At 36.1% G+C, this 24,655-nt stretch overlaps 1 protein-coding gene across 1 annotated transcript in view; it reads right to left on the bottom strand.

Annotated features, from left to right (window-relative positions):
• Window positions 1-24,655, bottom strand: part of CUBN (cubilin) — a 245,379-nt gene that overhangs the window by 181,097 nt on the left and 39,627 nt on the right. The window contains exons 18-24 of the mRNA XM_003786786.2: window positions 21,692-21,836; window positions 21,292-21,470; window positions 18,382-18,547; window positions 17,851-18,067; window positions 15,340-15,470; window positions 1,624-1,816; window positions 18-178 (exon numbers count right to left, since the gene is read on the bottom strand). Coding sequence (XP_003786834.1) covers window positions 18-178; window positions 1,624-1,816; window positions 15,340-15,470; window positions 17,851-18,067; window positions 18,382-18,547; window positions 21,292-21,470; window positions 21,692-21,836 — 1,192 coding nt within the window. The remainder of the gene's footprint in view (window positions 1-17; window positions 179-1,623; window positions 1,817-15,339; window positions 15,471-17,850; window positions 18,068-18,381; window positions 18,548-21,291; window positions 21,471-21,691; window positions 21,837-24,655) is intronic.

The following is a 24,655-nucleotide window of genomic DNA, read 5'->3' as shown; positions in this document are numbered from 1 at the left end:
CAGCACTTTGCTATTACCTGTTGATGATCCATCCCAGTAAGCTGAGAATCCAGACATTGAGATAACCATATCACTCTGAAATTTTAACCATAGTTTGTTACTATGAGAGATAATTGTTGGAGGGAGATTGGAGCCACAGTATATTCCCAGCAATGGTGAAGTTTCATAGCCTCCATCCCTGACGGAATACAGAAATGAAAATGGGTTAGCTTGTTGATAACACAACTGTATAAATATTTAACAACATTTGCATTTTGGGATTACAAATATTAGCAGCTTATAAAATCAATCAGCTCCTCTCAAAAGTACTCTGTAATGCACACTTTCAAATGTTTGACTTTATTAAATAGAATTTGAATAACAATGATGAATCACTGTCATTTATGCTTCACATGGCATTTTATACAAGCAATGGCAAACTGAAAGAATGTATTTAATCTTTATCTAAAATAAAGCCTCTGACAAATGTTGGAATGAACAAGACCAGAAACTATAACTATTAACAATATAAACAAATGTTTAGCTAGAGGTTGTGGCGGGCACCTACAGTCCCAGCTACTTGGGAGGCTGAGGCAAGAGGATTGCTTAAGCCCAAGAGTTTGAGGTTGCTGTGAGCTGTGATGAGGGAGACATAGTGAAACTCTGTCTCTGTCTCAGAAAAATAAAACATATATAAACAAATGTTGATTTACTTTACAGAGATATCTTCTATGTTTCCTTTAGATAAACTTTTCTCTAATTTGGAAATTTTTAAAATGTAATAGATCATATTTGATATATTTAGCAAAATTCTAGAAATATTTATATTCCTAAGAACTTCTAGGGTCTTAAATCTAGTTCATGATCTGTAGCTTTTTCAAAACAAAATAAAAAAAATAAGGACTCATTCAACATCAAAGTCCAGGGATTAATTTCTATAAACTAAGAAAATTACATAATTTTAACATGACAGAATACAATTGTGATTTGTCGTTTTAATACCTATTTTACATCACAGAATAAAATGTACTATGAAATAAGATTCTTACTTTGAAATGCAAAAAAATTTGACATACTTGCACATCAAAATTATTAGCCTAATTTAACTTGATATAATAATATGGGGAGATGCTGCAAATATACCTTTTTAAACACACTCAAAGTGCCAAATAATGAAATAAAAATGCCCTGTATTGAAATTCTTAAGCCTAGACTTTTATTATTTGAATACAAAAAAACTTCATGAAAAACTTACGGTTGTAATCCTGCTATCATTTTTGTGATATAAGAAGATGAAATGAATAGCAAACAGCCTACATATAATGAAACTATTCAACAATAGCAAGTATTTCATTTCAGAGTAGTAAAGAACAGTTTTCTTTGTCCAAATAAAATCTGTAGTTTATTTTCAAACATTCCAAATAAAAGAACCACTTCAAAAGAACCACCAAATATTACGCAATTTTCTATATTTTTCTAAGTCAGGCTTTGAATAATGAACTTTGTCTCTTGCAAGAAAGTGCAAAGCGGGGAGCTTTACAGAGAATTTCAATAATTTTTTCTTCATCTAGGAAAGTCCAGGAAAGATTAGTAACGAGAACAGATAACAAAAACGATGATAGTAAAATAAATAAGGCTGCTTACCTGATTTCCAAAAAATCTGAATGACAGTTTCCACCAAAGGCTTCCTCCAAGGAGAAGTTTGTGAAGTGCAGGGCAATCTGTTGGCTACTCTCCACTGTGATCCTATAAATGCATTCCCAGTTGTTGGGGTAATCATTGGGATAGTTTGGAGATGTTAATGTCCCAGATTCACTCGTGTGGTCTTCTAAACACGCTGTGAAAAGAAGCAGACCACAAGAGACAAAGTAGAAAATATTACGCCATATTTATAATACATTCAGGGATATTTTATTCATTTGTGCCAAAGTATTTGATTTCCAATAGGCCATCTTGGAATATTCAAAGAATGCTTTCACTTTCTGAAATCTCAAAGGCAAAATAATTTTTATCAGTAAACCTACGCTATGTAGTAGAACTTGTTACACCTATCTTGAGTGAACAACTTTTTAAGTCTTGGAAGTGTTTGTTTTTCTAATCTGTGTAAATTACCACAAATGTTAAAAATTAGGCTGAGTTACAGAAATTATAGAGGGGGGCGCCTAGAAATAAGTCAGTTGTGTTCCTCACGGGAGCCTCCTTTAAAATGGTTTTCACCAAAACCTCAGAATATGAGAAGTGATGAAGCAGGTGGTTTAGCCATGGAAGGAAGAATAATAGGGCACCAGACTTGGGGATCAGGGTGACCTGGAATCAAAGCCCTTCTCAGACACTGGCAAACTGGGCAACTTTGGGCAAGTTATTCACCAACCTGAGCCTTACTTTCCTCATCTCTAAAATGGAGAGGATTATTGCCTTTAAGTGTAGGCTTTAAGAGTAGGTATGAGTCAGAGGTACTCCAATTAAAGACCTCAGCCCATGATATGTGCTCAGTAAATGATAGTAATCATCCTAATTTTTCAAAATGGAACAGGTGTGAAGTAATCATAAATTATGAGGATTAAATTAGATCACATATATCTAACATAGTACCTAGACAATTTTATGCCCTAAATAAATATCAACTATTCTAATTCAATAGTTTTAACTTTACTTATTCAGTTCTTCAGACTCCATATTTACTAACCAACCCACTCAAGCTCCTATACTCTACACACCTGAGCTCTTTCACCAACACAGTCTAGTTCAAACGCATTTTTAATCTATTTCCCACTGTATCCAGGAATAATCTAAAGCTAGGGTCCAGGAGTAGACAGAGCTCTCTGAAAAGTTTTGAGGAGAATAAACTATAATGCAAGTACTTTATTGTGAGCTTAAAAAAAATGAAGATGATTAGGGATGCCATTTTGTGTTGTGTGTGTGGTTTTTTGCAATTTTTTTTTTTTGTTTGTTTGTTTGGTTTGGTTGTTTGCTTTTTGGCCAGGGCTAGGTTTGAACCCGCCACCTCCAGTATACAGGGCTGGCACCCTACTCCTTGAGCCACAGGCACCACCCTGGATGCTGTTTTCCTAAACACTCCTGTGTAATCATACTCAGAAAAGAAAGGGGGAATCACTGGTATTGAAACCACAGAGCCACATGGAAAATATTACAGGTTCTACTATCTCTCTGTGGCTCTCAGAGAAGTAGGCATTCACCAAGTACTTGATTTTACTTTATTTTAAGCAGCAAGCAACCAAGCATTTACTTCATGGAAAGACTCCACAGTGATATTCCCCACCAAGCATGGAGAACTATACTTTTCAATAATCTGCTAAACTATTTCCACAAGTGTGAGGCAGGCAGGAAGGCAGGAAGGAAGAGAGAGAAAAGGAACAAGAGATAGAGGAAGAGATGATAGCAAGGGTGGGAGAGAGGGATAGAAAGAGGAAGAAAAGGTAGAGATGGTATGTTAAACATCTCAGACTCTCAGAGATAAAAATCCATGGATCAATGAATGTTAAATGGAAGCCATAACCAGTATCCTTGAGAGCTGACAGACTTTGACCCACAGGCAGACAGCTTTAGCCAATACATCAACTATTTAGAGTAAATTACCCATTCATGTCACTGGTTCTTAAAGAGATAATGTGCTTTGCTAAATCCACTCTACTCCCGGAGAAGAAATACGATTGTTTTGCACATCTCTAATGCAGCTTACAATTAGGCGGCAGGAGAATGTTATGTCCCTTTTTTTTTTTCTTTTTTTAGAAGAATGTTATGTTTATTAGCAGGCTCCCAAGTAAAGAAACCTAATTTAATGACATGTTTAAGCAACAACAATCAACAGTTTCCCTTCACCTTGCCCATGTGCAGTTCTGGCACAACAGGTGGGAGTTCCTGAAATTGCTGTTTGCTCACTGAGCTTCTTTTCCGTTGCTGTCACAAAGGTAAACTACAGCCCCCGGTGTGCTTAAATGATCTTCACACTGTTTACTGTGTCCTAAATGCTTTACTTAACAAGCACCCATCCTCCAATACACCCTTTAACAAATAAGCTCCTACTCCTCATTTAAGGTCATGTTCAAATACCACTTCTTCTGTGAAACCTTTCTCACCCAAGCATAATTCATTTCTCTGTGCTCAATAAAATTTTATGCAAAGAGCAAATTGGGCTTTAAACATATATTTTATAATTGTTTTTATGTAAGTATATTTACCCTACTAGGTCTTGAGATATTAAAAAAAGGCCTTTTAAACCATTATTAGCTGTCATTACAGTACCTGGTCCAGATTAGGTCCCAGTAAATATTTGTTAAAATTATACAAGGTCCAACAATTAAGTTCATGAATTTGCCACCATGTGCTTCCGCTGGCATCACTGTATGAATAGCTCAGTAAAGTTTCATAACCTTGGCGTATCAGTGCCTCACAGCTGTGCCCTACAAATGTGTGGCAGTGTCTTGCTAAGCGCTGTTCCTTATTGTTGTTTTGAGAATGTAGGCACTTAAACTTGAGCAGGCGTCCTCAAACTATGGCCCGCCTAGGACATTTATCTGGCCCACCAGGTGTTTTTGCTGCAGCTGCCTGTCCTGCTTAGCCGCCAACTCGTCCCAGGGCCCCGCAGTCCAGCCCTCCAACGCTCTGAGGGACAGTGACCTGGCCCCCTGTTTAAAAAGTTTGAGGACCCCTGAACTAGAGTATGAACAAACATTGAATTTCTTGTTAAACTTAGCAAGAGTGGAAGCAAAACCAGGGACATGTTAGTCCCAGTGTATGGGGATAATATCATGAAGAAAATGGCAGTGTGCAAATGGATTAAATGTTTTTCTGAGGGAAGAGAAATTGTCACTGATGAAGAGAAGTCAGGACGGCCAGTCACAAGAACTGATGAAAATGCTGCAGTTCATCAAATTGTGTGTCAAAATCATTGGCTGCCTATGAGAAGCACAGCAGACCCAGGAAACACTGATAGAGAAACAGTTAGAAAAATCTTAACTGACAATCTTGACATGGGAAAGGTGTGTTTCTTGCATCACAACAATGTACCAGCTCACACGGCATTGTCTGTGAGGGAGTTTTTAGCCAGTAAACAAATAATTGTATTGGAACACCCTCCCTACTTACTTGATCTGGCCCCCAATGACTTTTTTCCTTTGTCTGAAGATAAACCATTGAGAAGAAATCACTTTGATGATATTCAGGGCATCAAGGGTAATTCAACAATAGCTCTGAAGGGCTTTCCAGAAAAAGAGTTCCAAAATGCTTTGAAGGGGGGACTGGAAACTGGCACCAGCGCGCAGCTTCCCAGGGGAACACTTTGAAGGTGAGTGTGGTGATATTTAGCAATGATGTATGTGGCACCTTTTCTAGGATGAGTTCATTAACTTAATTGTCAGACTTTGTTTAGCAACATCTCAGACAAATTCTTTCAAAACACAAATTCCCATAACTGCCTAAAGAAAAAACAGCCTCAACAGGTTCTGTCTATTAATAAATTAAATAAAACCTTCCTCCAAAGAAAACTGTAGGCTCAAATAACTTCACTGGTAAAAGTCTATCATGTGATTTAAAAATTGTGTGAATTCCATAAACTCAGAAAATAGAGAAGACAATTCCTAACTTTTTTCTCTTTTTTTTTTTTTTTTGCAGTTTTTGGCCAGGGCTGGGTTTGAACCTGCCACCTCTGGCATATGGGGCCGGCGTCCTACTCCTTTGAGCCACAGGTGCTGCCCGATTCCTAACTTTTTAAAATAAGATCAATATTGCTTTTATATTAAAGTTGGACAAAGATATAACAGAAAACTATAGTTCAGTATGTCTCCCAAACAGACGCAAAAATATATAACAAAACTTTGGCATAACAATTATGGATATATATCCAAATCATAATATATCAGAATCAGGAAATGTAAGATTGGTGTGATGTTAAGAAAAAGAAACTTTCAACACAATTCACCACATAACAGAATTACATTAAAAAAAAAAAGGAAAAAATCATTTGGAATAAAACGTAACACTCATGATGACAACTCTAAGCAAGTATGAATAGAAGGGACCTCTCAAACTACTAAAGGGTATCTCTGAAAAACCTAGAGCTAATGTCACCCATAAATGGTTAAGAACTAAATGCCTTTCTGCCAAGATTAAGAAAAAAGCCAGTTTGCCCAGTCACCCCTTCTATTCCACATTATACGCAAAGTTCCAGCCATCACCATAATACACACACACACACACATAAAGAGAACATGTGTGAGACAGAAAGAAAAAGAGAAATGAAAAAATAAAACTATCCTTATTCATAATTATAATTGTTCACATAGACCACACTAAAGAATCTACTGAAAAGTCATTAGAACTAATATTTGAGTTCATTAAGATTACAGAATATAAGATACATAAACAAAAATCCATGTAAGTTGCATATATCATTCAAACAACTGGAAAATAAAATTCAAACTACCCTTTACAATAGCACATGCAAACATAAAACATTGGGTAATAAGTTTAATGGAAATATGCAAAAACTCTCCAGTAAAAGCCTCAAAATATCGCCAAAGAAAAAAAAGAAGATCTGAATAAATGGAGAGGCAAAAGATGTTGAAGGGTTGGCCTTTTGTCCCCAAATTGGTCTATAAATTTAACACAATCACAATTAAAATCCATCCTTTTTTTTTTTTTGGTCCAACTGAAAAGCTGACCCTAAAATGATTATGGAAATGTAAAAGATCTAGGATGGACAAAATGATTTTGAAAAAGAAATATAGGCTCGGCGCCTATAGCTCAACCGGCTAAGGCGCCAGCCACGTACACCTAAGGTGGCGGGTTCGAATCCCCAGCCCGGACCCGCCAAACAACAATGACGGCTGCAACCAAAAAATAGCTGGGCGTTGTGGCGGGCGCCTGTGGTCCCAGCTACTTGGGAGGCGGAGGCAGGAGACTCGCTTGAGCCCAGGAGTTGGAGGTTGCTGTGAGCTGTAATGCCATGGCACTCTGCCCAGGGGGACAGCTTGAGGCTCTGTCTCAAAAAAAAAAAAAAAAAAAAAAAAAAAAAAAAGAAAAAGAAATATAAATCCAGAGGTTTTATATTTCCAGATTTTAAGATACACTATAAAATTACATAATACTAAAAGTTGTAAGGAACTATTGTTTCAGGGATAAATATACACATTAATGTAAATGGAATAGAGATCTCAGAAGCAGATCCACAGGGAAATGCCACAGGCGGTAGATTTTCAACAATAATGAAAGGGCAATTGGGGGTGGAGGAACCTTTTGAGAAAATGATGCTTGAACAATTAAATATCATTTGCTAAACAAATTTGGATGTATAACTCATACCCATAGAAAAAGTAAATCAAAATGGATCATAGAATAAATAGAAAATTTAAAGCTATAAAACTTGTAGGGTGCATGTAGGAAATCCTCATAAGTGGGGTAGGCAAACATTTCATGAACAAGATACGAAACCCACAAGCCAAAAACAGGAAAAAAGCGTACATTGGACTTCCGTTCTTCAAAAGATACTGTTAAGAAAAGTTTAACCACACAGACTAGAGAAAAAGATTTGCAAAACATTTATCTGACAAAGGACTTATCTTTATCCTAAATATGTAACATATGACTCAATAATGAACAACACAAGCAAAAACAAGCAAATTGGTTTTAATAGACATTTTATAAAAGAAAATATATGAATTGTCAAAAAACACGTGAAAACGCACTCAGCACCATTAATCATCAGGGAAATAGAAATTAAACCACAATGAAATACAAGGACCCAAGGCTAAAAATGAAAAAAAGAAATTGGCAATATCAAAGATTGGGAAAGACGCAGGAAAAGTGGAATTCCCACTGATCAAAGTTTAGGTGGGATTGTAAACTGGACTTGAGAGAAAAATGTGGTGGTTTTCTCACGAAGTTAAACATATCACCATAGGACCCAGAAATTCTACTCTCTCATATTTCCTCAAGAGAATTGCTAAGTGCTCAAAAAAATTTTATACATCAATGTTACTAGAGACTTTTTTCAGAATAGCTAAAAACTGGAAAAAGCCAACTAACAACATGTAAATTAATAGTCCAATTGTGACATATCTATGCAATGAAAGGCTGGTCAGCAAAACAAGAAAAGAACCAATAAATGTAACATGAGTAAACTTCAGACACATTATGCTGGATGACAGAAGCTGGACACTAAAGGGCCATACTACACGCTCCCATTCATATTCAGTTTTGAACAGATAAAACTAATCATACTGACAGAAGTCAGGTCCTTGGTTGCTGAGATAGAGGACGCAGAGAATATTAACCAAGGGGGCACTAGGATACTTTCCAGGGTGACAGAAGTATCCTGTGGCTGGAAAAGAGAAGTGGCTGAACGGGTATATGCCTTCGTGGAAATTATGAATAAATTTTACTTTATGAAATTATAGAAAAAAATATCTATGTTACATTAAAAGTTTGAAAGTTTCATGCAAGGACAGATTGAGTTCTGTAAAGGAAATCCAATAAATAATTCAGGTAGCCAATAAATTATAAATAAAATTAACATAGAAATAAAATATATTTGGAGAGACTCCTATACATAATAGGATGGGATTAAATAATAGAATTTTTAATCTTAAAATTCAATTGTAGTTTTATGAGATTCAAATATCTAATTTCCTATCGAGAAAAACTATTGCTCTCTGAATTTATCTATTTCTTAAAAACTCCTCTTACCTAACACTGAAGTCTATAGATGGTCACATTTCTTCCCTTGGCAGTACAGATGGCTCTTTCTAGAATAATATCACCACTGAGAAATACACGTATTACTGCTAAGCTTTGGCTTCTTCTTGTGTTTTGCTCCAAAGCAGAAATGATTACACTCCAATGTGTTTCCTTAAAAGGATATTTGTGTGTTGCCACGAGGCTTATGACATCAATACGAAATGCGAACATAAAAACGTGTTTATGCTTTTTGTTTTATCTTATGTTGCCAAAGGAAAATTCACATACAATAGAACTTGGCCTTTTATTATGGCCTAAGAACATTCATAAAGAAAGGAAGAAGGAAAGTACATTTCTCTCATGCCCTGAATGTGATTCAATGAGCAATGGAAAAGCATATCTCTGAAGATCAAAGACAACTGCTGGCAGGGCTCACAGGTTTTTCTTTCTGACCAACCTCATAAAGAACAGAGAAAATACACAAATGTTCTCTGAGGACCATTACGACATCACAGAAGGAGATGTTTCTAAAAATCCCACTGTATCTCTGCCTTCACTGAGCACTTTCAGATAAGTTTTGTAAAATAGCGTTCAGCTCATTATCGAAGGGGAAAATTGGAAGAAGACAAGCTGTGGAGAGAGGGATGTGTCCCCCCGGCTCTGACTTGTGGGACAACACGTGGTTATCCAATTACGTTAAGGACCGATCCATAGGCTGAGCTTTCTGAAACCACTTTTGAGACTTTGGGTTTCTGAGTGTACCCATACGACCTCCTATTTTTTAGGTATGTGCTAAATAAATAGCCTATTCAGGAACCATCATCTTTTTCTACTGACATGTTTGGTTTAACACCTAAGAGAAGATATATTTACAGTTTCAGTTCTTCCCTGAGGAAAGAAGAAGCCTTTTTAACCAAACTCTATAAATAAATGCTACCATTTGCTGCTAGGTGGCCAGGAACCCTGCTATTTCTTTTTCCTCTCAGATGACCCACTCAAATAAATATAAATATAAGCAAAGTAGCTATAGTAAAACTGTGTTTGGACATCAATAATCATATTTTAAATCTGACGAAGTCATGGCCAGCTCTACTAACCAGGTTATGGGACTGATACCATTATGCTTTGTGAGTTGAAGGATTATGTATGTTTATGATTTTCCTCTTTGATAATGAGCTGAATTCACTTTACAAAACTTATTTGAAAATACTTAGTGAAGGCAGAGATACATTGGGATTTTTAGAAGAATCTACTTGTGTAATATTGTAATGGCCCACAGAGAGCTATCCATGCTCAGCTGGACTTTCCATGCTGGTCTCACGTTATCTTCCCCAACTTTGTGGGAAAGCCGGGCATTATCCCCTGCACTTCTTACAGAGGTATAGATCAGGGAGCTGAGATTTCTGCAGATTAAGTTCTGAAAAACACTTAGTTCAAATGAGGGCAAGATAAAATTTGAACCAAAGTCCTCTTTTTCCGACTTTCATTCTCTCCAATAATTCCAGTTTTTCTGCAAAGGAAATGTCAATTTAAGAATGAAGATAAAAGGGGACTAGGAATATCATGATTAAGCATCTTGTTGCATTTTCATTCTAAAGACTAAGATATATAATTAGAGATAAATGAACTGAATTGGGAAGTTCTGGGACATCTGCATATATAAAAAATATAAGGAAACACTAGCCAGTAAGAAAATAAATCTTTAACAGGTAAATAGGCTTACTAAAAAAACTTTTCCAGAGGGATTATGTCTGAATATCTCAGAGCAGAAAATATAGAATTTAAGGTGGCTAGAAGGAATCAGAGAGGTGTGTGACTTGTCCAAAGTGGACTAACCCCTCTGACTTCCCTCCAGCTTCCTCTTTCACCATAACGTGCTTGGTACTTTCCATCAAGAGTGGTTATAGTCCAGCCCCCCCATTACATCGCCATTGTGTTCCACAGCAATTTACCTGCTAAGACTTGACTGTCAGTCTTCCATCAACTACAAGGACAGAATTTCATTAGAACTACTTGAATTCCTTGGTGAAAATTCAACCTAGATCTATTTTAATCAGCATTTCTGGATGGAGTCTTGATTTTTCTGTAACAAGAAAACTCTCCCTGTCCCAAGTTTTCCATGAATACGAGAGTTTGAGAATGCTGTCTTCCCAGGATGGAGTTTCTAACAGAAACAGAACTCTGAGTACACATTTCTTTCCTGTAAAGAAGCCCCTGTGAGGCCTTCAAGTCATCATTTCCTAACTCCATACTCGTAGATGCCTCTTCTAAATTCATTCCAGGATGAGGATTAAAAGAAAGCATAGTAGCCCTTGTGGGGCTTGGCAGGAATTCTGTACTGGGAGTGAGGAGTCTGGAAAGCCCAATAGAGCTCAACTTTGACCCTGTGCTGATGTGGTTGTGATCATTACTGGTGATTTCTCTGGACAACTGAAAGGTTCTCTTTGCAGAAAATATGAAATGTCCCCCTACCCCCCAGTCTTCTGCAGCTCCGAACTGAACATTAGCAGCCACACTATGTGCAGATCAGCTCCAGCAGTGCTGCGTCACTCCAGGGTGCCCTGAAAGGGGCTCAAAATTTTTCAAAGCTCATCAACTAAATTATTTTCAAAAGAAATTCAAAGCACAGTAAGTATATTCCTTTTTTTACTCTTTTTCTTAAATCAATGTAATTTAAGTGTGCTCCAAAAGCTTAACTATAGGTTCGAAAGTGCTATGAGATAAAAACAGTTGAAAAACACTGGTCTAGAGCATGTCTAAGTGCTGATCTGGATGTAGTAAAAATAATGGATTGTGTTTGAGACTCAGTTATTTAATTTGGCTTTAAAATGAACTGGCTGCATATTCTTCGGCAGATAAGTTCAACGTTCTAGATTTCTGTCTCTCTCATTTAAAAATCAAAGTAACTGAACTAGATTTGCATTTTGAACTTTCTCAACACACTATTAAAAAAGCACATTGCTGTGGGGCACCTGTGGCTCAAAGGAGTAGGTCGCTGGCCCCATATACCGGAGGTGGGGGGTTCAAACTCGGCCCTGGCCAAAAACTGCAAAAAAAACACATTGTCATCAACCATGCATCACACACGGATACTGCAAACAGGTTTCACGAGGTGACGCCTAATTGTGCATGATAAACTCGGATACTTTCTTTCCCCTCTATTCTTTTCTATTTTACTCCGTACTCCTAACAATTTCAGATAATCAGTTTTATGACTAATAAATCAATTTTATGACTCACTAATGAGTCATAAATTATGGTTTAAAAAAAATTACTAGATCTTAAATAGGTTTTCATCTAATATTAAAGTTGAAAATGAATCAGGTACATTTCCCTGTCCTATTTGTAGTTTTCAAGTCTTCTCCTGGTTGGATTATATAATAATGTGTATTTAACAGATGTTAATAAAATATGAAATTGTACTTTTCATTGGTAAGGTTAACTAGTCAATTACATTCTGTTAGGATTCAAATATTTTGTACTTTAAATTAGCAAACATTTAAAACCTCGTCTCATCATCAGTTACTAGGAATTTCTTGAGAGTTTTGACCCACTAACATTTTACTTCTTAGCTCTTTCCTTGTGTCTCCCTGGGCACATCTGGATAAAGGTAGAAACAAAGTGTAGACAGAAGAAATCAAAGTAAGGACAAAAAGCTGATTATTATTTTTTTCGAAACACATATTTAGGGGCTGACATCACAGCCATATGGCACAAACTATAGACAGAAGTGTAACTAGATAGAAATCCAGAAGCATAACCTTTATCAGATGAAGACGGGGAAACTCACACCTGCTGTGCCCAGGAACTATAAATCCATAACCAAACACACTTGTTAATGCTCTGGAAATAACTCCTGCTACAGCAATAAAATAGGTTGAGGGCCAGTGATTGAGCTTCCACTGATGCTTTTCCCTAAGACTATTTCATTCTGCAGAAAATGGTATCCAAGTTAAGTTGAGGGCTGAAAAGAAGAAAGCTAACAACTCAGTTTTTCTGAGTCAACAGCTTGCTCCAACTCAGGCTGCCTTGAGGGCCAGCCCCTGCCCAGTCTCATCTGCCCAGCCCTCTCTCCATCTCCTGACCCCAGCCCTTTCCTGAGAAACACTGCAGGGCCCACCCTCCACAATTCATGAGAACCGATCACTGATGTTCTGGTCCACAGGAAACTGTGATGGTCTCCAGAATTAGGAACTGAAGTTCCATATGGCGTCCTGTGTCCAATCATTTGACTGCTGTTTAGAATGGTTTCACTGTGTTAGGCAGACCTAGGAGTTCATCCAGCAAAAGGGAGTCCGGTGGCCAGTCAGGCTCAGCCAACGTACAGAAAGTGAACTCTCCCTTGTCTGTGATTTCAGCCTTGTCTGGTAGACCAAACGGAGGCAAACTACAGGGTGTCCCCAAAGCTGCCCTGAGGTCGCCGTACATAAGGAAAGTGGGAAGTTGTAGCTGAAAGTACCTTTATGTCACAAAATTTTACAAAGAGGTGGCCAACGTGTAGAGAATATTTTGTAAATATTTTGCAGAATTTTGTAATGAATATTTTAGAAATAAAGACACATTTAGCTACAATTTCTCACTTTTACTATGTACAACCACTTTGGGGGCAGCCTTTGGGGATACGCTCTAACTCCTATAATGACCATCGCACAGGGAAGCAGCGTGGAGAATCTTTTCAGTTTGCTACCTTGGTATCATCTTGCCCTTTGCCAGTTTGCTTCCATTCTTTTTCTTGTATTTTATTTTACCTGTATTTTCTCTTTCTGAAAACTTTTTAGATTAAATTCTTACCTGCTCCCTGCCAGATTATTTTGAGCCCTCTTGGTTCTTTCTGTACTAAACTAGCCTTATGAGCTAGTGCAATAATAGAGTTATTTTACAGACATATGTTTTACATTGCATGGCTTTACAAAGATTTCTTTATTTTAGGAGGTCCTGTCTGGGTTATATGTTATCAAAGATAAAACTAGTTTGGTCATGCAGAAAATTGAAATTACGTTCATAGATGATTAGAGCCAGAAGTCATTGCAAAGATCATCAAATCCAATCCCTTAATTTTACAGATGAGAAAACTGTGGCCTGGAGAGTTCAAGTGGCTTGCTCCAAATCTTAATCTAATATTCAGCATGCTTTGGGTCCAAACAGAAAGGCCAGATAACTACAGAAGTATGAAAAATTATGTGCACATTATCATTTCTTGAGAAACCAGTTTTGGCCACTGGATGTTAACCACCTGAACAAAGCCCAGTGAATTTGTCAATCATACACCGTAACTTCTTGTGACTATAGGAGATTCAATTTCCCATGTGGTTGGCCTGGGTAATAAATTGGCTCCTACAGATCTCACTGGAGAGAAAAGGATAAGATTCTTTCATACTCAGGCTTCTGGAGAAACGTAAAGCCATGCTTCCAGAACACAGAACTTAGACTACTATACAGAAAAGCAGTTTTGCCTGAAAAAAATAAGTAGTGGCCAGGCCAGCCCCTCTGATGGAGAAATAAGTGAGAAATTGGGTAAAGATTCTGTATGGGGAAGTTTTAGACTTTTAATTTATGTATTTTGAGGGGTGAAGGCCTTAAAAGATGAGCACTCGATGGTCTTTAGATGCCACACAATGTCAGAGGGAACACATCCTGGCCTGGGAGAAGCTTCTAGTCATTTCTGAAGCAAGCTCAGTAAATCATACCATAGTTTTCAGGCAATGCAGAGGCTGAGAAATGCCTGGGAAGTACAGTCACCAGTGCCTATCATGGTTCTACGCTAGATCTTGTTTTGGTCCATTTAAGATCTTTGTAACTATGATGCAAAAGCAAAGCCCTGAGTCTGGGAAAAGGTTTAGATCCTCAGTGGGAATGTGGGCCTGATAAACTAGGACACTCAGGGAATGGCCTGGAATCTCAGGGGTCATAGGGCTGGGGCACCTGCTGTTCTTGTGCACCCTCAAAGACCCTGCCTGCAAAAGGCATCTGTCTACTGGCCTGCATTTGCAAAGAGCATAGTATTGATGAGAAATTAAATAAAAAGAAAAATACAATCTATGGAATAAATGCCAAAAAGATTAATTTCATTTGATAAGATTTAGAGATGTATATTTTACCAAAGAAATCTTCCATTTATTGCCTGAGAATTCCATGCAGTAATTTCATCTGTTGTTGTTCCTAATTTCTCAAAATAAATATTCAGTCTTTCTGGTATTTCTGATAAAATTTCAAACTTGCAGGAAAGTTGAAAGAATGAGTTCTTGAATTGCTTTTATCCTGATTTATTACAGATTTATATTTTGTTTCTATTGCTTTATATATTCTCTCTCTCTCTTTCTTTCTGTCTGGTGCTCTCACTTATCATGTGAGCCAGTTCAGAGCAATTTGGAAACAATGTGTGTCTTTACTTCTAAAAACTTCAGTGTATTATTTCTAAGAACTAAAGCATTTCTTACAAACCCACAGTCCAATTATGAAAATTAGAAAATCTAATATTGATATAATGTTCTCATCTAGTCATTACTCTGTTTTTGTTAAGGTAAACATATAAGTCACTACCCTTCATTCTAAATACATCTTTCCTGTGTGTCACCGGTGTAGGGATGAAGTGTTCTCACTGTGTTTCAGATAGGACCATTTTGTAGCAAAGTAAATAAAATCAAGAATACTGTGCTGTCTTGTTACCTGTTGATGCATCAATTGCTTCGTAGTTTATCAAAAATCCTTCATAAGCGAGGTCAGAATCGGCCACAAATACCAGCGTCAATGAATTGCCTCTGCTTGTTAGAGAAGGTGGGATCGATTTTCCACAGTATCTATTCCAAGCCAAGAAAGAACAGACACATGGATTTTAGAACCTTCGGCATATTCGAAAATGATGTATTAAAACTCAGGACATGTGAAAATAAAAATGGATTATGTTATCTACTTCCTAGGAACGTTAAAAAATATATATATTTCAGGCAAAAAATGTTTACAAACTTACTGAAGATTGCCCTGTTCATGATAACTTCCCTGAAATGCTTTTATATGTGTGTCTGGCTGTAAGAGTTATTATGTATGAGAAGTTTAATTAAATTAGAAAGTACAAGTTATACTAGATTGCCACACAGAATGTTAAGGAACTTTTTAATAGAAAAGTAATACACTTACATAACAAAGAAAAACAATATACCATAAGCTCATACGGCTCTGACTCCAGAGCTGCCTTGCAGCAGATCCCAGGACTCCTGTGCCTCGGTTTCCTTCTGAATGGGAATGATAGCACCCACTTTGTAGAGTCATTCTGAGAAGGTGATGAGTGCAGAGACTGTATATAAAGCACTTTGAACAGTGCCTGGAATAGTAATCCCTACAGAGGTGGAATCTATTGGCCTTAAACAGCAGGCCTATAAAGAGGTAAGAGTTTGATTACTAAGCTGTGTCACCTTATGCTGAACAAAGGCAATTTAGCTCAGATGTGCTAGTCTATTAATGCTAAAAATAGAGTTGTAATAAAAGACATTCTCCCACCAGCTTTTATCCAGAAAAATACATGAAAGAAAGCATAATAAGAAAATAGAAATGTCAAATAAAAGTATACTTGGTAAAATGCATCGAATTAAATGACAAAGGAAAAGAATGTATAGAAGTCAAAATAATAGGAAGTATTGACTATAGGAAATAAATGTATTAATTGCCAAGGGTGAAAAATAAGGAAATGTTGGTGTATAATACCATTGCAGAGTGAAAAAGATTTACTATCATGATCAAAATAAAGGCAGGTGCATTAAAAGCCTGTTCATCGTCTTTGTATATACCACATATGCCAAATTTGGGAAAGATCATTACAGTTTGTGCCATTCAGCAAAAATTCTGTATTTTGCAGTGGTTATGTGTTAAGTACCTCACTAAAACTGGAAAGAAAGAGAAAAAAGTCAAAAAGATGAATGATTAAAAGAAGAATATGTTTAAAAAGCAAATAAGAAAAAAATAAAATGCATGATGAAGAAAATTGAGAAATACAGGGACTGGATTTAACCTTGCACCTGAAACAACTAAAATCCTGGAGACACTGGATATCAAGTAATAAAACACAACAACTCTTCAGAGACAGGAAATGAGTTTAACAGCAAAACTGGAAAGGATCAACCTGCTTCCAAGTAACTGCATTCCAGAACAAAGTTCAAGAATACTTATAGGAACATGACAGTGTCCAGTGCCCAAAAACATTCAATTTAAGATGTCTGGTATCCTATCAAATATTACCAAGCATGAAAAGAAGCAGAAAAGTCTAACTTATAATGAGAGGGAAAAATTGATCTATAAAAACATAGGAAGAAATGAGAGAGATGTTTGAATTAGTAGACAAAGTCATTACAATAATTGTACCCCATAGATTTAAGAAGCTAAAGGGAAAAAAAAACAAATCAATGTGTAGATACATGAAATAAATATAAAATGAATCAAACTTAACTTTTAGAAATGAAAGCTACAACGTCTCAGATGAAAAACACACTTGGTGGGATTAATAGCAGATTGAATTTGCAGAACAAAAGATTAGTGAACTGGAATACATAGTAATAGAAACTTTCCAAAATGAAACCTTCAGAGAGAACAAAGGCTCAAAACCAAATGAACAGAGTATCAGTGAGTTGTGGAGCAACTTTAAGTGATATAATATACATACAGAGTCCCCAAAGGAGAGGAGAGACAGAAAAAGTATTTCAAGAACTATTGGTCAAAAATGCCTCAAATTCAATGAAACTACAAACCTTCAGATCTAAGAAGTTCAACAAAATTAGTGTGCCGATTGAGAAAAGCCAGACAAAGTGTACATACTATATGATTCACTTACGCAATTTCAGACTAGACAAACTAGTCTACGGGGATAGGAAGCAGATTAGTAGTTCCTGCAAATGCACTGAGAGGCTGAAGGGAGGACCTACTATCGGCAGGAAGAAAGACTAGGGCAGGATGGATATCTACATTATGTTGGTTTCGGTGATGGCTTCACAAGTATAAAGTTATGTAAAAACTTAATTACGAAGGCCAACGTGACAAAGTAGTGATGTGGAAATGGTCATGGAGAAAAATGAAGATCTTACCTAGTTCATAACACAACATGATGGATCTTAATGTCCTTTACTGAAGAAAGAAAGCGATAAAACACAAAGATTTTGTGTTAAAAATAAATCAATTAACAAATAACCTCACCTCCCCAGAGGTGTCTCAGAGTCAGTGTCATAAACTTCCAGGTAGTCATTTGCACAATTATAATGAAATTCCAAATAAAATCTTTCGAAAATCAAACGAATCAGGTGGGTGGGTTGGACGGTTATATGCCAAGTACAGTTGATGCCCTGAGGATAGGTATTTGGATGGCCAGGACTTTGAATGACTCCTTCTGGTTCTCTAAGGGTTGCTCCACATGCTGTTGAAGTAAAAATTATAATAATTACCACAGGCAACTAATAAGTGCTCTGGATTGCAAAATAAAATTCTCTGATTATAAATTCCTAGAAGTTCAAAAAGAAAAATGTTTCTTCTATGTCACTTAAGATAACCTAGTTTTTCTCTGACTTATAAATACAAGTTAACGATTGACATGTATTGATTATGAAATATATAGTCATTCTCCTGGAGCATGCTTGAAGATCTTCCACAGTGTAGATGATTATACAAAATAATTTATTTTCACTTATCATGATACACGCCCAAGAAGAGGAGAAAGAAACAATCTCTTACCCAAAAGCTCGGTACCAAACTTAGCCACAAAACCATGATTTTCAGGAGAAGAACTTTTCACAAATGTGACATATAGAACATTGTGCATGGTTGTTATAGGTGGAGGTGTGTCTGGGCCACAATACTTTTTATTTTCAAGAGAACCCAAAACGGAACTGCTACCAATCTAAAATAGAAAAGATATATTCACTTTCATTGGACATCTGTTTTAGAAAACTGCTCTTAAAATAATTAATTTTGAAATGTTCTCAGTACAGTAGAAATCAATTTGAAAATAGAATCAATTTTAAAACATGCTAGGCGTGCCATGTCCATCAGCAGTCACTCCCCATTTCCTTGAAACCAGAGCCCCAGGCAGCTGCTAATCTACGTCCCATCTCTACTTATTGTCGTCTATTAGGGGCATTTCAAGCAAATGAAATCCTACAATATGGTCTACTATGACTAGCTGCTTTCATGTAGTATAATGTTCTCAAAGTTCATTGATGTTGTAGTGTATGAATTGTTACTTAATTCCTTTTCAATGTCATATAATTTCCATTGTAAGGACACAAACATATTTTATTTATCCATATATAAATGGATGGACTTTTTTTTTTGAGACAGAGTCTCAAGCCATCGCCCTGGGTAGAGTTCTGTGGCATCATAGCTCACAGTAACCTCAAACTCTTGGGCTTAAGCAATTCTCTTGCCTCAGCCTCCCAAGTAGCAGGGACTACAAGCACCCGCCACAACACCCAACTATTTTTTGTGTTGCACTTGCCATTATTTTAGCAGGCCCAGGCTGGGTTCAAACCTGCCAGCCCCAGTGTATGTGGCCGGCGCCCTACCCACTGAGCTATAGGCCCTGCCCAGTTGATGGACATTTTTGTTTCTACTTTTAAATTATGGATAATTTACATGCTGTTTGCATATGCTATTATAAATAACAACGGCAAACATATTCATATACAAGTTTTTGAGTGGACATATATTTTCATTCTTGTTGAGAACATACCTAACAGCAGAATTATTGCATCGAATATTAACTTTCTGTTTAACTTTTTGAGGAACTGATAACTGTTTTCGTATGTGGCTACATTGCTATCAGCAGTGTATAGAGTTCTAATTTTTCCACATCCTGGCCAGTCCGCACTATTAACTAGTTTTTGATGACAGCCATCCTAGTGGGTGTGAAGTGGTCTCCCCCTGAGGCGGTGATTTACATTTCCTCAATGACTAATAATACTGAGCATCTTTTCACATGCTTATTGTCCCTCAGTACCCCTTCTTTGAAGAGATGTGTATCCATATCTTTTACCCATTTTTAAAATCAGGTTATTAGATAAAATCTAACTTTTTAAACTTTTTCTCTTGTTATTTGTGCTTTGTGTTATATCCAAGAAGGCTCTGCTTAACCAAGGTCACAAGTGCTTACTTCTGTGCTTTCTTCCATGAGTTTCATAGTTTTAGCTTTCACATTTAGGTCAATGATCTATTTTTAGTTAATCTAAATTCTTAATTTTTCATGTGCATATTCAGCACCATTTGTTGAAAAGACTTTTTCCCCCACCAATATGACTTGGCACCATTTTCATAAAACAATCAGCCATTCAAGTATAGGTATAACTCTCAATTCTGTCCCATTGATCTGTATTTATGTTCTTACTCCGATAACATCAATGTCTCAGTCATTGTAGTTTTGTTCTGTGTTTTGAAACCAGAAAGGGTGTATCCTACAACTTTGTTCTTTATCAAGAATGCTTTAATTTTTCTGGTTCATATGAAAACATTCATATGAATATTTTATAACCAGCTTGTGAATTTCTGCAAAAGAACCAGCTGGGATTTTTATAAGGACTGAGTTGAATCTTTAGATCAACTGGGGAGTATTGCCATCTTAACAACATTATGTCTTCCAATTTGAACACATCTTTCTATTTATTTAGGTCTTCTTTTATTTCCTTCAATGATGTTTTATAATTTCAGAAGACAAGTTTTGCACTTCTTTTTAAAAGTGTATTCTTCAATGTTTATTGTTTTTAATGTTGTTATAAGTAGAATTGTTTCTTTGATTTTATTTTCAAATTGTTCATTGCTAGAGTACAGAAAATGAAATGATTTTATATTCTGATCTTTAACCTACAATTTCCTGAATTTGTACATTAGATCTAATAGTATTTTTATGGTGTGGACTTCTTACGATTTTCTATACACAGGGTAATGTTACCTGTGAATATAGGATTACTCCTTCCTTTCCATACTGGATGCACTTTATTTCTTTTTCCTGCTTAATTTATTTTATTTTATTTTATTTTACTTTTTTTTTTCAGTTTGGCCAGGGCCGGGTTTGAACCCGCCACCCTCCGCATACTAACTGAACCACAGGCACCACCCCTCCTGCTTAATTTATAATAAGAGAATTTCTAGTATAATGTTGAATAGAAGAGATAGAACAGACATCTTTGTCTTTTTACTGACCATAGAGGGAAAGCATTTAGTGTTTCCTCATTAAATAGGATGCTACATGTGGAGTTTTTCAAATAGATGCCCTTTAAAAGACTAAGAAAGCTCCCTTATATTCCTAGCTTGTTGAATGTTTTTATCATGAAAGGATGTTGGATTTTGTCAAATCCGGCAAAATCCAACTTTCACATCTATTGAGATTATTGTGTGGTTTATGTTTTTTTATTTTGTTGATATCATATACTACATTCATTGATTTTCGGATGTTATACCAATCTTGACTTCCTCAGATAAATCTCACTTAATCCTTTCTTTATGCTGGATTCAGTGAGCTAATGTTTTGTTGAGGATTTCTACACCAGTATTCATAAGTGATATTGGTCTGTACAAACTGTTTTTGTTTCATGACATAATATTTGTAGTAATGTACAACTAAATACAAGTTAAAAGGTTTTTTACTCTTACCTCAATATAATCTGTATCACAGTGGGCAGAGCTTCCAATTTCAAAGGCAGTGAAGTTGAGAAGAACTATTTGGCTTTGGGGCTGGTGGATGGTCCACTGACAGGTCCTTTCCCCAGGATACACATTAGGATAATACGGTGAGTGAATGACCCCTTCTCCAGTTACTTCACCTCCACAAGCTGTTAATATAAAAATTATAATAGTATTTTTCCAGAGACAAATAATTCTTGTCCTTACTTTTACAAAATTTAACACTGCTTAAGGATAACTGCATGTGACATTTCTATGAGAACGTTTTCCTCTCCACTTGAGGATGCAAAATGATTAAATCATTTCAAAAAATAAAAATGTTTCAATCAGGCAAATTAAACATTTAAAAATTAAGCTCAAGTTTTCTTACCGACTTGATAAACAGCTCTGAAACTAGCTTTCTCAATAGAAGCGTCTATTTTAAACCTGATCCACACATTATTGGTAATGGACTTAAAGTGAGAGATGGTCCCATTGTCACAGACTTTTCCAAGTAAAGTTTCATAATCTCGAACCTAAACAGAAAAATAAAATATTCTTGTAACTCTAATGGATAAAATTACCTTGTCAATTATTTGAAGATGGGAAAATGGAAGACTCAAAAATGAGCAATAATCTAATTTGAGGCATATATTTATATTATTTTTGAAAGCAGTGGACCATTTTTAGCATAATACATTAACACTAAATATTGATAAATTTTAACCCAATAAAGTCCCAAACCATAAGAATTCTAAAGATTTACTCTTAATAATTTCTACAATATCAAAGAGGAAATAAATCTACAATTTTAGATGACTTAGAAAACAAAAATGAGAATATTACATATCAAAACATACAAGCATCAGCCAAATTCTCAGAGGAAGGCAGGACAAAATTGTTTTAATTGTTGAAAGAAAAAAAGAAAAGACAGAAAGATAGATGAACAAGAGAAAATAAGAGAGGAAGAGATACAGAGGGAATTATAGAGTTAACTTAAAAATTAAAAATAAGCTATAAAAAGAGGAAGAATAAAGTAAAAATAAAAGCAAAACAATAAATAAAATACAGAAGAAAGTATTATTCACAAACGTATTTAATAACTGTTCTTTCTGAGGGATGTCGGGGGTGGATATATGAGAGACAAACCTCTGACAATTATAATAAATAAAACAGAAAATTAGCACAAGTATACAAAACTTAAAATGACAAATAGTATACTAAGCATTTTTTAAAATATAACGATTCTACATGCAACTCCATACAATATATCCTCTATTCAATATATTTGAATGTTAAAAAGGGGTTATTTCCAGAAAAATGTAAATCACTATAATTATCTGAAAAAGAATAATAATAAAATCTCAACAGACATAAGCCATAGAGAAAACAGAAAACATTATCAGTTAATTCTTCTCCCCCCCAAAAAAAGATAAACTCCCAGAATATGCTTACTTGGTAAGTTATTTTAAACTTTTAAGGTAGAGATAACTCCCACCTAAAATTTGTTCTAAGGCACAACTTCCAAAACTCCCTAACTAATTTATCCTAAACGCAATTCTAGGGAAATGAGTTCATGGTTCATTATCAGCTTTATTTACCAAATCAAATCTAGGAATAATAGGAATGCAAGAAATGTTGGAAATTATTTATAAATTATAAATTACCTTCATCATTAAATCCAATAAGATAAACCATATGATCGCTCCATAAATGTAAAAAAATAATGTTAGCAATTCTGGCTTTAAAAAGCAAAACTTAGAAAGTTAGAAAAACAGAAAAAAAATCCTTCATATGTAAAAACTTCCTGTCTTAAATCAACAGCCAATTTCTTATAGTGTAGTGGCTATAAACACAGTCTACGGACCCAGGTTCAAATCTCACCTCTCACAAATCTCCTCACTTAGTAATCCTGAGCAAGTCATTACATCATTTAAACTTATGGGTTTGTTGAAGCAAACAGACAAAACAGTAGTGTAAATTCCTTAGCAAGATGTCTGGTAACAGAAAATATTGCCAGGCGCAGTGGCTCACTATAATCCTAGCACTGTGGGAGGCCAAAACAGATCACTTGAGCTCGCGAGTTTGAGACCAGCCTGAGCAAGAGGAGATTTCATCTTTAGTTAAAAATAATAATTAATTAATCAATTAATTAAATTAAAAAATTAACCAGGTGTTGTGTTAAGTGCCTATGGTCCGAGCTGCTTGGGAGGCTGAAACAAGAGGATCTCTTGAGCCCAAGAGTTTGAGGTTGCTATGAGCTATACTGATGCCACAGCACTCTACCCAGGGTGATAGAGTAATACTCTGTCTTAAAAAAAAAAAAAATGTTGACTAAAGAACAGCTTGTTATTATTCCTGACATTTTTAGAGGTGAAACACTAGGCTTGTCACTATAATCAAGGATTATTCAATGGATGCACATACTTCTCCTGCTCTGTAAAGTTATTCTGGAGCAGCTTGCCATCCAAATACTAATTCATTCACTTAAATGCCCAGACCTTGGCTGGACATAGCTTGAGAGAGACAGGCACTCCTCACAAGGGATTTGTAACAGGCAAGATATCTCTTCTAAAGCATGATGAGTATGATTCTTCAGGACATGCAGGGTGCTGTGTTTCTGCTTAGCCCACGGTTCTCAGCGGGGACCACAATCAGCCATCAGGGGACATTTGTGAGGCCATTAGGTGACATTTGACAACTTATGCCAAAGCTTGTATAAGTATGTTTATGCTTTTTTGTTTTTATTTTAATTGCTATTGCCATGATAGTGAGGCACTCCTAGCACTGAGTGACTATATACCAGACAGCTTGAAATGAGGAATCACACACAACACCAGCTCTCCTAAATCATGTGTGACATTCACTTAAGTAAAGTTCTGCTATTAAGTGTAAAATCTAGCTCTATTGTACCTATTCAGTGTAAATCAGTTTTTCACTATTTAATACACATTGAACTTCCCAGGGTTATTAATAAAAGTAGAGTGTAAACTGGAGTTTAGCTTTTTTTCTTTTCATGCTGGAAATCTGCCAAGAGTTGGTCACCATTTCAGAAAAATGAGTCACCAACCCACAGCTGAACTGCAGCCTTTATAATAATTCAGGCATAGACAAGAGACTACTTCATTTTGTCTTCAAGTGGAGTTTACCCGGGCTTTTCACATACTGAAATAAATGTTCTTTTACTTCGTTACTTTACTTTTATTTCTCCTTCATGTTGTATTTACAGCTTTACATTTTTAAACATAATGTGTGCAGAGAGGCTATGCCACCAACGCACTTCATCTCCAGACGGTGGAAGGGGGGTGTTAAAAGGTCCTAAAATGTGGATAGCGGCTGGCTTAGCTAACGACTG

This window comes from Otolemur garnettii, unplaced genomic scaffold (genome assembly GCF_000181295.1).
Source record: "Otolemur garnettii isolate 467f Iridium unplaced genomic scaffold, OtoGar3 scaffold00019, whole genome shotgun sequence".
Taxonomy (NCBI): domain Eukaryota; kingdom Metazoa; phylum Chordata; class Mammalia; order Primates; family Galagidae; genus Otolemur; species Otolemur garnettii.
This window is presented reverse-complemented; position numbering and strand designations above follow the sequence as displayed.